The sequence below is a fragment of the Panulirus ornatus genome, chromosome 48, assembly GCF_036320965.1.
Source record: "Panulirus ornatus isolate Po-2019 chromosome 48, ASM3632096v1, whole genome shotgun sequence".
NCBI lineage: Eukaryota > Metazoa > Arthropoda > Malacostraca > Decapoda > Palinuridae > Panulirus > Panulirus ornatus.
The window spans coordinates 29,051,170-29,068,658 of NC_092271.1; the positions used below are offsets into that span (position 1 = coordinate 29,051,170).

The 17,489-nt window shown below is 39.8% G+C and overlaps 2 protein-coding genes across 2 annotated transcripts in view; one reads left to right on the forward strand and one right to left on the reverse strand.

Annotated features, from left to right (window-relative positions):
• LOC139763999 (FERRY endosomal RAB5 effector complex subunit 3) overlaps window positions 1-10,570 on the forward strand; it is an 84,989-nt gene extending 74,419 nt beyond the window's left edge. The window contains exons 12-13 of the mRNA XM_071690471.1: window positions 3,979-4,077; window positions 9,419-10,570. Of these exons, the coding sequence (XP_071546572.1) occupies window positions 3,979-4,068 (90 nt within the window). The 3' untranslated portion in view covers window positions 4,069-4,077; window positions 9,419-10,570. The remainder of the gene's footprint in view (window positions 1-3,978; window positions 4,078-9,418) is intronic.
• A 143-nt stretch (window positions 10,571-10,713) lies between these two features.
• LOC139763924 (FACT complex subunit spt16-like) overlaps window positions 10,714-17,489 on the reverse strand; it is a 172,593-nt gene continuing 165,817 nt past the window's right edge. The window contains exon 24 of the mRNA XM_071690373.1: window positions 10,714-12,363. Coding sequence (XP_071546474.1) covers window positions 12,357-12,363 — 7 coding nt within the window. The 3' untranslated portion in view covers window positions 10,714-12,356. The remainder of the gene's footprint in view (window positions 12,364-17,489) is intronic.

Genomic DNA, 17,489 nt, shown 5'->3' on the forward strand with positions numbered 1-17,489 from the left:
GTGAGGTAAATGTTTCTCACCTTTCATTAAGCAACTGTCCAGCATTAACAGCCTTAGCTGTGCATACCAAGGTATGCCTGTATTATCACTGTTATTGTTGAATAATTCCACTACCTCTTTCTCTGAAGGGGCTGTGCAGCTTCAAGGCTGCACTACTTCCAGTACTTGTGACTCATTTCGAGTGAAAAGTTCATCAGTTGAGACTACCATGCCAAATATGACTTTTCACTCCTGGGGTAGCCAAGCAGGCTGAGTCCAATAAACCCTATATACATTACTTTTTTCTTTCTTTCATACTTGTTCACTGTTTCACACATTAGTAAGGAAGTGCCAGAAACAGACAAAAAGGCCTCATTTGCTCACATTCCTTCTCTTACCCTTTCTTTACTTACTTGATCAAACTACATACTGGCCTTAAACATTTCATTTCCAACACATCCACCCTCCTCCATACAACCCTCTCTATAGCCCATGCCTTGCACCTATAACATTGTTGGAACTACTATTCCTTCAAACATGCCCATTTTTGCTCTTTGAGATAATGTTCTCTCCGTCCACACATTCTTCATCGCTCCCAGAACCTTCGCCTCCTCCCCCACCCTGGGACTCACTTCTGCTTCCATGGTTCCATCCACTGCTAAGTCCACTCCCGGATATCTAGAACACTTCACTTTCTCCAATTTTTCTCCAAACTTACATATTAACCTTGCTTTTACCCACATTTACTCTCAACTTTCTCCTTTCACACACTTTCCAAACTCAGTCATCAACTTCTGCAATTTCTCACATGAATCAGCCACTAGAGCTGTATCATTGGCAAACAACAGCTCTCACCCCTCTCTTGCTATCCACTTTCATTTTTACCCACATCAATCTGGAATTTACTTCCTTACACTCTTTCACACTTTCCAACAACTCTTGCTTCAGGATTAGTGATACTCCTTCCTTAGCTCTTGTCCGCTCATCAACCCCTGACTTTACGTAAATCCTGAGACAGTTCCAAACCATTCCTCCCATGAGCTTTGTTTCACTCAGAGCCAGAACACCTAGCTTTCTTTCCTCAAATGTACTACCTATGTCCTCTCCTCTCTTCTTGGTTACATCCATACATCCCAGCCTGAGCTTTTACAGAGAATGATCATTCCCTGCTTGGCACCTTTTTCTGTTCTGTCTTTTAGAAATCAAAGTACAAGGAGGGGGATTTCCAGCACTCCGCACCCACTCCTTTTTTTGTCTTCACAACATACAGGGGTTCCTGCAGAATGATGGTTCAAAGAAATTAGGTAAAAAAATCAATAGAACAATAGTAAGTTTTCATTAGTGACAGAGTGACAGATTTCAAAAAAATTCATATTTTTATGTAGCATTTGTGGATCTGGAGAAGGCATATGATAGAGTTGATAGAGATGCTCTGTGGAAGGTATTAAGAATATATGGTGTGGGAGGTAAGTTGTTGGAAGCAGTGAAAAGTTTTTATCGAGGATCTAAGGCATGTGTACGAGTGGGAAGAGAGGAAAGTAATTGGTTCCCAGTGAATGTCGGTTTGCGCTAGGGGTGCATGGTATTTCCATGGTTGTTTAATTTGTTTATGGATGGGGTTGTTAGGGAGGTGAATGCAAGAGTTTTGGAGAGAGACAGGTATGCAGTCTGTTGTGGATGAGAGGGCTTGGGAAGTGAATCAGTTGTTGTTCGCTGATGATACAGTGCTGGTTGCTGATTTGGGTGATAAACTGCATAAGCTGGTGACTGAGTTTGGTAAAGTGTGTGAAAGAAGAAAGCTGAGAGTAAATGTGAATAAGAGCAAGGTTATTAGGTTCAGTAGGGTTGCGGGACAAGTCAGTAGAGAGGTAAGTTTGAATGGAAAAAAACTGGAGGAAGTGAAGCGTTTTAGATATGTGGGAGGAGTGGATTTGGCAGCAGATGGATCCATGGAAGCAGAAGTGAGCCACAGGGTAGGGGAGGAGGCGAAGGTTCTGGGAGCGTTGAAGAATGTGTGGAAGGTGAGAATGTTATCTCGGAGAGCAAAAATGGGTATGTTCGAAGGAATAGTGGTCCCAATAATGTTATATGGTTGTGAGGCATGGGCTATAGATAGGGTTGTGTGGAGGAGGGTGGATGTGTTGGAAATGAGATGTTTAAGGACAGTATATGGTGTGAGGTGGTTTGATCGGGTAAGTAATGAAAGGGTAAGAGAAATGTGTGGTAATAAAAAGTGTAGTTGAGAGAGCAGAAGAGGGTGTATCAAAATGGTTTGGTCACATGGAGAGAATGAGTGAGGAAAGATTGACAAAGAGGATATATGTGTCAAAGGTGAAGGGAACGAGAAGTGGGAGACCAACTTGGAGGTGAAAGGATGGAGTGAAAAAGATTTTGAGCAATTAGGGCCTGAACATACAGGAGGGTGAAAGGCGTGCAAGGAATAGAGTGAATTGGAATGATGTGGTATACTGGGGTGGACGTGCTGTCAATGGATTGAAGCAGGGCATGTGAAGCATCTGGGGTAAACCATGGAAAGTTTTGTGGGGCCTGGATGTGGAAAGGGAACTGTGGTTTCGGTGCATTTCACATGACAGCTAGAGACTGAGTGTGAACAAATGTGGCCTATGCTGTCTTTTCTTAGCGCTTCCCGTCTGCACGTGGGGGAAGGGGGGTGCCGTTTCATGTGTGGTGGGGTAGTGGGAGGAATGGATGAAGGTAGCATGTATGAATATGTACATTGTATATATGTATATGTCTGTGTATGTATATGTATGTATACATTGAAATTTATAGGTATGTATATGTGTGTGTGTGTGGGCATTTATGTATATACATGTGTATTTTGGTGGGTTGGGCCATTCTTTCTTACGTTTCCTTGCGCTTCCTCACTGACTCGGGAGACAGCGCCAAAGTATAATAAATAAAATATAAATAAATATTATTTTCAGTTAATAATGAAGTATTTAGTATATTGTATGTTTTTCAGTTATAATGCCTTTTATATTGTTATCAAAGTAAAATAGCAATAGATTCTAATCATAGACTGGCCTCATAAGAAACAAGTTTCCACATTCTTAATTTGTTGTAAAAGTTAGATCTAACATGAAAACATTGGAATAGGTAATATAATGGCTAGATACACAAGCTAACATAAACATTTCTTACTGAAATGGAAAATATTACTTTGGAAGGCATGACAAGCCATTCAGTCCTCTCTCATCCCACTCTTCCACCAGCTAACTCAATCCCTTAGGATTCTCAGTAAGAATTATTAAATATTGTCTGACCACTGAAAGGGCAGTAGTTGCTGAATAAGATTCTAATTTATATAATTATAGTGGTGTATATTGATGGTTAGTTGAGTCGAGTATAATTCATACATGAGAATTAGATGGGAAATTTTTGGTTTGGAACATAATTCCCCTTACAACATGAGTTTCAGTTATTCATACAGTGACAATTCACTGTAATGACAGATCACAGTGTACTTAACACAGTCATTCTGCAAGAACCCCTTCTTTGTTTGATTACAGTGCAAATGGGAAGTCACCTTCAAGTGGTTATATAAATGTCACAGGATGAAAGTAGTAGAATCTAGTCAAGGAACTAATCACTCCAAAGGGGTTCATGTTCCTGTTACTGATTGTAGCCTTGAAACTGCAGGAGCTCCTTGAAAGGGGTCCTTGAGTTAGCCACTTAGGGATTGTACTATTAATTGTAAGCCTTTCATGCACACACTCATGGGCACTGTCACCAGCTTTCAAAGTTTTTTTCCTAGAGTCTGCCACCAGAGCTGTGTCATCTGCAAACAGCAACTGATTCATTTCCGAAACCACTCCATCCATTAAAAACAAGTAAACACAGTCAACAACCATGGTAATATTGCATGCCCTTGACACAGAACCTTACTTTTAAAATCTGATGTAAGCTGAAACTAAGAACTGTGGTTCTGAATAGTACATATTAAATATATAGTATATATTAAATATAAATTTGCAGGGAATCTCAGAGGACCTGTTCCAGCACCTCGCTGCCATGCTGCCGAACATCTTTAGAGTCTCAAATCCTTTAGTTGTGAAATCTTCATAATAAGCATAAGTATTGTACCTTTCTTTTTATTAAATTATGAAATGTCATACTGTCGTAAAAGGCAGGGGAGATATGCTCAACTTCATTGACTATAAAATATTCTGGTGTATTAAATTAAAAATTAAGCATGATTATGGACCAAAGCTTTGATAAATGTGTGGAATTTACCATGTCCCATGCATCCAGTATTAATTTTTTTTTTTTTTTTTTTTGCTTTGTCGCTGTCTCCCGCGTTTGCGAGGTAGCGCAAGGAAACAGACGAAAGAAATGGCCCAACCCACCCCCATACACATGTATATACATACGTCCACACACGCAAATATACATACGTACACAGCTTTCCATGGTTTACCCCAGTCGCTTCACATGCCTTGATTCAATCCACTGACAGCACGTCAACCCCGGTATACCACATCGCTCCAATTCACTCTATTCCTTGCCCTCCTTTCACCCTCCTGCATGTTCAGGCCCCGATCACACAAAATCTTTTTCACTCCATCTTTCCACCTCCAATTTGGTCTCCCTCTTCTCCTTGTTCCCTCCACCTCCGACACATATATTCTCTTGGTCAATCTTTCCTCACTCATTCTCTCCATGTGCCCGAACCATTTCAAAACACCCTCTTCTGCTCTCTCAACCACGCTCTTTTTATTTCCACACATCTCTCTTACCCTTACGTTACTTACTCGATCAAACCACCTCACACCACATATTGTCCTCAAACATCTCATTTCCAGCACATCCATCCTCCTGCGCTCAACTCTATCCATAGCCCACGCCTCGCAACCATACAACATTGTTGGAACCACTATTCCTTCAAACATACCCATTTTTGCTTTCCGAGATAATGTTCTCGACTTCCACACATTCTTCAAGGCTCCCAGAATTTTCGCCCCCTCCCCCACCCTATGATCCACTTCCGCTTCCATGGTTCCATCCGCTGCCAGATCCACTCCCAGATATCTAAAACACTTCACTTCCTCCAGTTTTTCTCCATACAAATTCACCTCCCAATTGACTTGACCCTCAACCCTACTGTACCTAATAACCTTGCTCTTATTCACATTTACTCTTAACTTTCTTCTTTCACACACTTTACCAAACTCAGTCACCAGCTTCTGCAGTTTCTCACATGAATCAGCCACCAGCGCTGTATCATCAGCGAACAACAACTGACTCACTTCCCAAGCTCTCTCATCCCCAACAGACTTCATACTTGCCCCTCTTTCCAAAACTCTTGCATTCACCTCCCTAACAACCCCATCCATAAACAAATTAAACAACCATGGAGACATCACACACCCCTGCCGCAAACCTATTTATTTATTATTATTATATTATTATGCTTTGTCGCTGTCTCCCGTGTTTGCGAGGTAGCGCAAGGAAACAGACGAAAGAAATGGCCCAACCCACCCCCATACACCATGTATATACATACACGTCCACACACGCAAATATACATACCTATACATCTCAATGTACACATATATATACACACACAGACATATATACCCATGCATACAATTCACACTGTCTGCCTTTATTCATTCCCATCGCCACCTCGCCACACATGGAATACCATCCCCCTCTCCCCTCATGTGTGCAAGGTAGCACTAGGAAAAGACAACAAAGGCCCCATTTGTTCACACTCAGTCTCTAGCTGTCATGCAATAATGCCCGAAACCACAGCTCCCTTTCCACATCCAGGCCCCGCACAACTTTCCATGGTTTACCCCAGACGCTTCACATGCCCTGATTCAATCCACTGACAGCACATCAACTCCGGTATACCACATCGATCCAGTTCACTCTATTCCTTGCCCGCCTTTCACCCTCCTGCATGTTCAGGCCCCGATCACACAAAATCTTTTTCACTCCATCTTTCCACCTCCAATTTGGTCTCCCACTTCTCCTCGTTCCCTCCACCTCCGACACATATATCCTCTTGGTCAATCTTTCCTCACTCATTCTCTCCATGTGCCCAAACCATTTCAAAACACCCTCTTCTGCTCTCTCAACCACGCTCTTTTTATTTCCACACATCTCTCTTACCCTTACATTACTTACTCGATCAAACCACCTCACACCACACATTGTCCTCAAACATCTCATTTCCAGCACATCCACCCTCCTGCGCACAACTCTATCCATAGCCCACACCTCGCAACCATACAGCATTGTTGGAACCACTATTCCTTCAAACATACCCATTTTTGCTCTCCGAGATAATGTTCTCGACTTCCACACATTCTTCAAGGCTCCCAGGATTTTCGCCCCCTCCCCCACCCTATGATTCACTTCCGCTTCCACGGTTCCATCTGCTGCCAGATCCACTCCCAGATATCTAAAACACTTTACTTCCTCCATTTTTCTCCATTCAAACTTACCTCCCAATTGACTTGACCCTCAACCCTACTGTACCTAATAACCTTGCTCTTATTCACATTTACTCTTAACTTTCTTCTTTCACACACTTTACCAAACTCAGTCATCAGCTTCTGCAGTTTCTCACATGAATCAGCCACCAGCGCTGTGTCATCAGCGAACAACAACTGACTCACTTCCCAAGCTCTCTCATCCACAACAGACTTCATACTTGCCCCTCTTTCCAAAACTCTTGCATTTACCTCCCTAACAACCCCATCCATAAACAAATTAAACAATTTATATATATATATATATATATATATATATTTTTTTTTTTGCTTTGTCGCTGTCTCCCGCATTTGCGAGGTAGCTCAAGGAAACAGACGAAAGAAATGGCCCAACCCACCCCCATACACATGTATATACATACGTCCACACACGCAAATATACATACCTACACAGCTTTCCATGGTTTACACCAGACGCTTCACATGCCTTGATTCAATCCACTGACAGCACGTCAACCCCGGTATACCACATCGCTCCAATTCACTGTATTCCTTGCCCTCCTTTCACCCTCCTGCATGCTCAGGCCCCGATCACACAAAATCTTTTTCACTCCATCTTTCCACCTCCAATTTGGTCTCCCTCTTCTCCTCGTTCCCTCCACCTCCGACACATATATCCTCTTGGTCAATCTTTCCTCACTCATTCTCTCCATGTGCCCAAACCATTTCAAAACACCCTCTTCTGCTCTCTCAACCACACTCTTTTTATTTCCACACATCTCTCTTACCCTTACGTTACTTACTCGATCAAACCACCTCACACCACACATTGTCCTCAAACATCTCATTTCCAGCACATCCATCCTCCTGTGCACAACTCTATCCATAGCCCACGCCTCGCAACCATACAACATTGTTGTAACCACTATTCCTTCAAACATACCCATTTTTGCTTTCCGAGATAATGTTCTCGACTTCCACACATTCTTCAAGGCTTCCAGAATTTTTGCCCCCTCCCCCACCCTATGATCCACTTCCGCTTCCATGGTTCCATCCGCTGCCAGATCCACTCCCAGATATCTAAAACACTTCACTTCCTCCAGTTTTTCTCCATTCAAACTCACCTCCCAATTGACTTGACCCTCAACCCTACTGTACCTAATAACCTTGCTCTTATTCACATTTACTCTTAACTTTCTTCTTTCACACACTTTACCAAACTCAGTCACCAGCTTCTGCAGTTTCTCACATGAGTGGATGGGTCTTTCTTCATCTATTTCCTGGCACTACCTTGGGGTAGCACCAGGAATGGATGAAGGCAAGCATGAATATGTACATGTGTATATATGTATGTCTGTGTATGTATATGTTGATATGTATATGTATGTATATGTGTATGTATGGGCGTTATGTATATTTGTGTGTATATGAGTGGATGACCATTCTTCGTGTTTTGTGGTGCAACCTTGCTGACTTGGGAAACAGAGATTAAGTATAATAAAGGATATTTAGTATATGTATGGACCAATGTGAAGTGCCTGAGGATTGGTGGAATCCATGTATAGTACCACTGCATAAAGGCAAAGGCGATAAAGGCGAGTGTTCAAACTACAGAGGCATAAGTTTGTTAACTATTCCTGGGAAATTACATGGGAGAGTAATGATTGAGAGGGTGAAGGCATGTACAGAACATCAGATTGGGGAAGAGCAGTGTGGTTTCAGAAGTGGCAAAGTATGTGTGGATCAGATGTTTGCTTGGTAGAATGCATGTGGCATTTATGGATCTGGAGAGGGCATATGAAAGGGTTGATATTGATGCTTTGTGGAAGGTTTTTAGAGTACATGGTGTGGGTGGTAAGTTGCTCGAAGCAGTGAAAAGATTTTACCCTGGAGGTAAGGCATGTGTACAGGTAAGAAGAGAGGAGAGTGATTGGTTCCCAGTGAAGGTCGGTTTGAAGCAGGGGTGTGTGATGTCCCCATGGTTGTTTAATTTGTTTATGGATGGGGTGTTGAGGGAGGTAAAGGTGAGTATGCAGTCTGTTGGGACTTAGCAGTGTATGGAACAATGGAAGCGGAAGTGAGTCACAGGGTGGGGAAGGGGGCGAAGGTTCTAGGAGCAATGAAGAGTGTGTGGAAAGAGAGATCATTATCTCGGAGAGCAAAAATGGGTATGTTTGAAGGAATAGTTGTTCCAACAGTGCTGTATGGTGGTTATGAGGCATGGGCCATAGATACAAAGGAGAGTGGATGTGTTGGAAATGAAATGTTTGAGGACAATATGCGGTTTGATCAAGTAAGTAATGAAAGGGTAACAGAGATGTGTGGAAATAAAGTGTGGTTGAGAGAGCAGAAGGTGTGTTGAAATGGTTTGGACATATAGAGAGAATGAGAGGGGAAAGATTGACAAAGAGGATATATGTGTCAGAGATGAAGGGAACAAGGAGGTGGAGGGATGGAGTGAAAAAGATTTTGAGCGATCGGGGCCTGAACATACTGGAAGGTGAGAGGTGTACAAGGAATAGAGTGAATTAGAATGATGTGGTATACCATGGTCGACGTGCTGTCAATGGACTAAACCAGGGCATGTGAAGTGTCTGGGGTAAACCATGGAAAGATATGTGGGTAGGGTGCTGTAGTTTTGTTACACTACACATTACAGCTAGAGACTGAGTGTGTAAAAATGTGGCCTTTTTTTGTCTGTTTTTATGGCACTACTTCGCTGAAGCGGGGTATAGTGGTGCTATTTCCTGTGGGGCAGGGTAGCAACAGGGATGGATGAAGGCAAGCATGAATAGGGACATTCTTCATTTGTTTCCTGGCGCTACCTCGCTGATGCAGGAAACAGCGATTATGTGTAATAATAATAAAAATAATAATAATAATAATAATATATATAAAAGCATAATGTACATGTATGAATTTGTAACATGCTAAATTATAGTTCCACAATAAACCAAATTTCTGTATCATTTCAGGATTCCTGATCTGTAAAGTTCCCTTATGCAGTGTCTCAGTATTTGGATGATCCCTGAATAATCAAACACAAGTGTTTAATGACATATTGGAGTATAAGTACATTACATGGGTAAGGTGGATTCCAATTTCCTCAATACTTCATAGATTCATTGGCTTATTTTCTCTTCAAAGTTATCCTACTTCATTATAGAAGGAAACCTACTTAATTGTCTTGTAATCATCAAAGTAACAGTATGTAGAAATACAAAATAACTTTATCTACTTCCTTACACTCTTTATCTATATAAAGTTCCGAATCTAAAATGAAAATGATAATAATGTTAGAGAGCTGTGCTTTTTAAAGACTTTATATCAAAGTCATTTCTGAATATCATTATGGACCTAATTAGTAGCTCTTTAACTATGTTACATTTACCCAAATTAGTAGTTGAATGTTTATACCAATTAGTAGCTCTACCAGTAATTACTGGTAGCAGTTTTCCCTGATTGGCAGATCTTTACCTATAACAATTTACCCTGATTAGTAGCTCTTTAACTACCGGTAGCATTTTACCCCGATTAGTAGCTCCAATTACCGATAACAGTGTACCATAATTAGTAGCTCTTTACCTGTACCAGTTTACTCTTGATCAGTAGCTCATTAAGTACAGGTAGCAGGTTACCCTGATTAGTAACCCTTTAAGCCCCCTTTTTTTTTTTATATCCAAGTGTAATCTCCACTAACGATTCCTGTTCAAGGGTGATGTCCGTGCTTATTCCAACATCAGCACACCTGTTGCATGCCTCAAGTCCCCAATATTTATGTGGCTCAAGGCCTCTCTCCTAACTACCTCATTTTCCTTTGCTTTACCTACTGCTCTGTTAATTCTACAAATTTTACATCTTTCTTCTACTATCTAAACTCCTACCATGACCCTGTAGCATCCTCTAACCCACAAAACAAGATCATCTACCTAAAGGGGATTTCATTGTTTACCATGAGGAATGGCCGAATTTTTCCCTCATGTTCTCTATTCTCAATGATCTAGAGCAAATTATCTCTTACACCATGCAAATTCCTGACCACTGTGACCACTAATGTTAAACTACAATAGATCCTTTCTCCTGCTGTGCTAAGATGAACAGAATCTAGAAGGCCTTTCATATTACATAACACCTTTGGGTATTCCATTCACATTCAAGTGCTGTCCTCTCATATACCTGAGGAAAATATTCCAAAACAACCTGAAATGATTCAGCAGAGGTTTGCACTTTTTGGATAATACTAAGTACTCAAGGTATAAGAAAATCAAAATTAAGAAAACAAGAGTTTAATATACTTCACAATGATTGAATATAAAATGCGATACAGTATTTGTCCACTCACCTACATACCTGAAAATTTCTTTCTTTTTAGCAGTAACTCTGTTGGACAAAAATACTAATGTCTGATGATTGAATCAATGACATTCATAACCTGAACAATCAGCAAAGACTAATGTTCAATCTATGCTGTCTCCAGAAGGTAAGAAAGCTGACACTTCTGATCAGATAAGATTTCATTCCTACCTCATATGAAAGGATTTGTCCATTGGTTTGCAACTCAGTAACCTATATATGACATAGGCCTAGTTACTGCACTTCAGAGTACACGTCTGTACCACCTGAAGGAGCTGATGAGTAATGTTCCTACATATGTAATAAAAGCTTTTAAAAAACTCATAAAAAAATCAAACATTACAGGTATTACCCAGTACAAAAATAAATAAAATTAACAACTTTTTACTTGATCTGTGAGAAATATAGAGATATAATGTCCACAATAAGTTCAAACTTGGCTGTCAATCATTCTCATGTTTCAACCAAAACACAGAATTCTGAAATTCTGCTACAAGAAATCCATATCTCAAATACAAATCTTACTTTCAATATTTTGTGGATAATACATATATAATCAATTAAGAATATGATCTTTAATAATTTCTTGTCAAAGCTATTTTTGAGGGAATCATTTTCAATAAAAATATCAATTTATATACTATACACGAAGATGCAATAACTTTTAACTTTTGTATTACTTAACAATCGAATACACTGATGTTGAAGTACAATGCAACTCAGGCCATATCTATGCAAGAGTTTATTATTGGACCCTGACACAGGGCAGGAGAAGTTATCATATATGTACTTATTCCATAATTGTACATCCACAATGACACTCACCAATCGTTAAGCTGAGATGATTTCCAGATAAAACTTTCCTTTCCATGAGCTGTTTGGTGAGACCACAGGGCACTTATGAATGCCCTTACAAAGTGATAAGCTACCATGAATCCCTTCATTCTCATGTATACCTGAGACATGCACAAACTATTTGTACATAAAAGTTCCAACCCCTGTGTATACTGTTAACAAAACATTTTCTGCCCTAATTTAATGCAAGATGTTTTCTGATAATTATTAATACAAACTGAAATCTATTATTAGAAATGAATCGGTAACATATAATAAACCAGTTTCAGCTCACAGACACAATGTAATGATGCTTGCTGTCACTTTTTCATTTCCTGAACTTCATGAGTCTCATATTTGTTCCCTAAATGAAAATATAAATGGTACACTATACTCCCACTTTTTCAATATAGGAGTACAGCATGTGGCAATGTTGATTCACTGATGAAATGTTACTTATATGAATGGCAGGGACCACAGTCTTCCAAAATCACTGAGGAAAAGAGGTATAAATCAACCTCAACCTACAGTCATGGGTCTCTTCGGTGTTTGACAAAGCTGTCCTTTGTATAGGAAAGCAGTTCCAGATCTACATGTGACATCCTATTTGGCAATCCCATAAGTCACACAGGGAATCGACTCCAGTACTTATTCTATTTTGTTTCACCTTCTCTTCTCCCTCCTTTTACGGCAGGAAAGATCTTTAACACCATGAACTATACACATTTACTTCCTGTGAAAGGTCAATATTTGAAAAAATTAAAATACATTTATCAATATATAATGTCATATTATAAACCTCATTTTCTAAGAACATGAACAGATGAAAAGTAAGGTACATACCAATTTATAAATTAAATATCCTGCTTGTGATTGGTGTAGTACAATTTCATGCAAGTCTGAAATATTACATACACAAAAAATCATTGTACCCAACGGACTATCTCCCTTTAAGGGAAAACAAATTCCATGTACTGTTATCAAATTCTGCTCCACTCCAATGGGATGGATGACACATATGTAGCCTCTCAAATCACTTATGCAAACTGTCAACCCTTCAAAATATTTACAGTGAAACAAGGTCTTCCACACTTATATAAAAGTTCCTTAATTTTTCCACTTTGCATACCCACTTGATAGGTCAAGTAAGATAAACTTCTCCAAATCACTTCTCTCTATATCCAGTTTCCTCTGGGGATTCCCTCAAAGGGAAGACCAAGGTAAAAGTCTCCATGACTAGTGTCACTTCTTAGCCTTTAGTGCCTCACCCTCAACAGGCCACAGCAGAGGGAAAGTCTAGCAAACTGTTTCCAGTGGCTCCTACCTAATGTTCCTACTCAATACTTCTACCTAAAGTGTGTACCTCATGTTCCAACCTACTACATCTACCTAAAGCTCCCACCTAATGTCCCAAGCCACAACTACTACCTCATGCTTCTGCCTAGTGCTCTTTCCTTATGTTCCTACCAAAAAGTCTATCTATTGCTCCAACCAATTTACCAAAAGGCAAGGCTAGCACATGGTGCTCACCACAGGAAAATCTATAAAGAACAATGAGTTGTGTGAGTTAAGTGTTGTCAGATGTTACATGTAACAAGGAGAGATTGTATATCTGTGGATAGAATGCCAGCAGTCCATGTATGGGTGAGACAGAAAGTAAAGCCAGCTACCTGGATCAGAGGAGTGCAATTTGAAAACCACTGAAGCACTGACTCCCTACACAGCTGTCACTAACCCTTCCAATACCCATGCGGGAAGTAGTAGTAATATACCTCCCCGGTCAGTGGCTGCCTACCACCTACTACTTGCTAATCACTTCAACAAATAAATCTTTCTGAACTTCAACAAAAAGTAACCCAAAGAGTTTTTGTAATTCAACCTTTCCTCTTTTCATCTACTTGACCAATCTTGAGCTAACTCTACAACTAAAAAAAGTAAATCTTGTCAAGACTTAATTTTCCTCTAATTTCTTTGGATGATTCTACATTTCATCCAATCCCTAAATCTACTGAACCCATGCTCTCTCCTACAGTTACTTCATGAATGGACCCAAAACACAGGCAAGCTATATGGGCTAAATGGCATACTTCCTAAGCATTAACTTTCTAGTTGTGAATTTGGATGCCAAAGGTGGTTCCCTAGCGGTTATTTCTCCATTACTATATGGAAATGGTAAATTTTACTTTTCAATACTTTTCTATTTTGAAAATACCATGAAGTTTCCACTTATTACATTATTATTCTCCTGAAAATAATACCTGATGGTGAACAATATTATTTTTCCTGTAAGTAGGTGAAGGACAATGACAGATTATCAATATATGATATAACAGTAAGACAAAATATCCCAAAAGCAAAATAATGGCATCTCTGACAGACTAGTTTCATAAAACATTTTAAAAACAATTTCTAAAGATTTATTTTGGTAAAAATTCAGCCAGAAATGTGGCTATACTTCAGCAAAGTGTGCACCTTTTGAATGACAACCAAATTCAAGCCATGCATCTAACAGGAAAAATAGTCCTGAATGTGGTCAGGCCATGCAACTGAAGGGTTACAGAAGTGTGTCTCTGACAGCTCTTACCCTTATTAACCTATTCATGCTTCTTGGAAGTATGCCTCGGTTCACCTCATCCCTAAGAAGAATACCATTTTAACCTTTCTAATAACTGCCCCATCACACTTACTTCTACTGTCTCTAAAACTTTGCATAACTTTTACTGTTGAAAGATAGACTACCATTCCCCCATTTTTTCTTTTCTGATCAATGCAGCTTTGGTGATGCAAGATCTTGTGATGACCTCTGGTCCTTCTCTCTTAGGGATTTTGGTGAATCTTTTGTCATGGCCACTGACATCTCTAAAGAACTGAAATGCGGTGGCACGTCTTTGCTTGCTGAACTTACTTCCTTTAATATTTCCAATTCACTCTGTTTTCTAATGCATATATTCTTTTCTGGTCATTCCACTATAGTAGCCTTTGATACATTAACTTTTCCCACTTACCCTCACAACAAAGGTGTCCCTCAGAATTCTGTGCTATCACCTATGCTCTTTCTTCTCTCAATAAGAGCTTTTCTTTCCTCAACTTCTGACCTTATTCACTCTTACAACGACAATGCTGTAATATATTTATCTCACTTTCCTTTCTCTCCTCTCTAAAATTCATCCTTTTTCTTGCAATGAACATATATCCTCTGATTTTGGATCCTTCCAACATCTCTGAATAAGGAAGCAGTAATACAGTTAAACTACAGTGAAAAGTTGCACTTTCTACTCTCGTTTCTCTAAATCTCACATTTTTCCCACGTTAAACTTTATTCTTTAAATACTTGGTGACTCACAGTGTTCTCATCTTGAATTGGGGGAAAAATCCTTCAAATTGTCATCCTCTAAAAAATGAGAGAAGTACATTTGAAAGTAAAAAAAAAAATGAGCTAACATATTTCATACAGCCATGGTTTACCCTAGAAATATTGTAGCCTACCCAGTCAGGTGACAGAAGGCAAGAAGGGGGTAGAGTATGGTGAAGCATGAGAAAGAGTATGAACATACGAGTGCCCATGATGGGATTTTGCCAGAATGGTTGGACTTGTTCACAGTATTCATAACAGGATTTGCTTATTAAAGTACACCTGTCAAAGCAACCCCAGAATAATTATCTTCTTTTGAAATTCATCCGAGATTGCCTTCTGCCATGAGTCTAGTCTTCTTCTGAATGCTTTTGTGGATGTTTCATATACTGTATATTTCTGGTTTCTACTGGTACAGCATTAAATAAAAGCTCAAGTTTCTGTTTGGGACATGCATAACGTTTCATCCAATTATGCTTAGTATGTTTCCAGTTACAGCTCCAATCTTCATAACTACATATCTTCCCTAATGAGATACTTCCAGATTTAGGATGTAAATCTTTATGCCTGCTATCTCCTGCCATTAATAAACTATCATAAACATAATGCTTCATCTCTCCAAACTGCATAAGTCTAGTTCCTTCAATCTCTAATGGTAATTCATGTTTCAGGTCTTCATTTTTGCTTGTGAAGTGTTTCAGCAATCTTTCTACCATGTTTATTTCCATCTGTTTATGTGGTGACTCTACAAAACAATAATATTCTAATTTGCTCCTTATGTACACAATGAAAATTTATCATAATTTTTCTGTAAATACCTATTTGTACTGTATGGGGGAAGGAGTTTTATGCTTGTCGGGCTCCATCTCTTGAATATTCTCTATCATGCAACTTCTTAAATTTATGTGTGATGCCTTCATTAACCATATCCTCTGTCATCTTAAGCCTTTTATCTTCTACTATAAATGTTTATTTTTTTGTTTTGTTTTACTTTGTCACTGTCTCCCGCGTTAGCGAAGTAGCGCAAGGAAACAGACAAAAGAACGGCCCAACCCACCCACATACACATGTATATACATACATGTCCACAAACACAAATATACATACCTATACATCTCAACATATACATACATATACACACACAGACATACACATATATACACATGTACATAATTCATAGTCTGTCTTTATTCATTCCCATCGCCACCCTGCCACACATGAAATAATAACCCCCTCCCCTGCATGTGCACGAGGTAGTGCTAGGAAAAGACAACAAAGGCCACATTCGTTCACACTCAGTCTCTAGCTGTCATGTATAATGCACTGAAACCACAGCTCCCTTTCCACATCCAGGCCCCACAGAACTTTCCATGGTTTACCCCAGACGCTTCACATGCCCTGGTTCAATCCACTGACAGCACGTCGACCCCGGTATACCACATCATTCCAATTCACTCTATTCCTTGCATGCTTTTCCCCCTCCTGCATGTTCAGGCCCCGATCACTCAAAATCTTTTTCACTCCATCCTTCCACCTCCAATTTGGTCTCCCACTTCTCCTCATTCCCTCCACCTCTGACACATATATCCTCTTGGTCAATCTTTCCTCACTCATTCTCTCCATGTGACCAAACCATTTCAAAACACCCTCTTCTGCTCTCTCAACCACTCTCTTTTTATTACCACACATCTCTCTTACCCTATTATTACTTACTCGATCAAACCACCTCACACCACATATTGTCCTCAAACATCTCATTTCCAGCACATCCACCCTCCTCCACACAACTCTATCTATAGCCCAGACCTCGGAACCATATAACATTGTTGGAACCACTATTCCTTCAAACATACCCATTTTTGCTTTCCAAGATAATGTTCTCAACTTCCACACATTCTTCAACACTCCCAGAACTTTCGCCCCCTCCCCCACCCTATGATTCACTTCCGCTTCCATGGTTCCATCTGCTGCCAAATCCACTCCCAGATATCTAAAACACTTCACTTCCTCCAGTTTTCCTCCACTCAAACTTACCTCCTAATTGACTTGTCCCTCAACCCTACTGTACCTAATAACCTTGCTCTTATTCACATTTACTCTTAACTTTCTTCTTTCACACACACTTTACCAAACTCAGTCACCAACTTCTTCAGTCTCTCACCTGAATCAGCCACCACTGCTGTATCATCAGCGAACAACTGACTCACTTCCCAAGCCCTTTCATCCACAACAGACTGCATACTTGCCCCTCTCTCCAAAACTCTTGCATTCATCTCCCTAACTACCCCATCCATAAACAAATTAAACAACCATGGAGACATCATGCACCCCTGCCGCAAACCAACATTCACCAGGAACCAATCACTTTCCTCTCTTCTCAAGGTATTTAAAACCTAAAATAATTCATTTAATGCAAGTTACATACTTGATTCTACTAGGAAAGATGTTTTTATTATGTCTGGGGTTCACAGCAGTAAAATTTAATTTATGAAGTTTTTGATTTACAT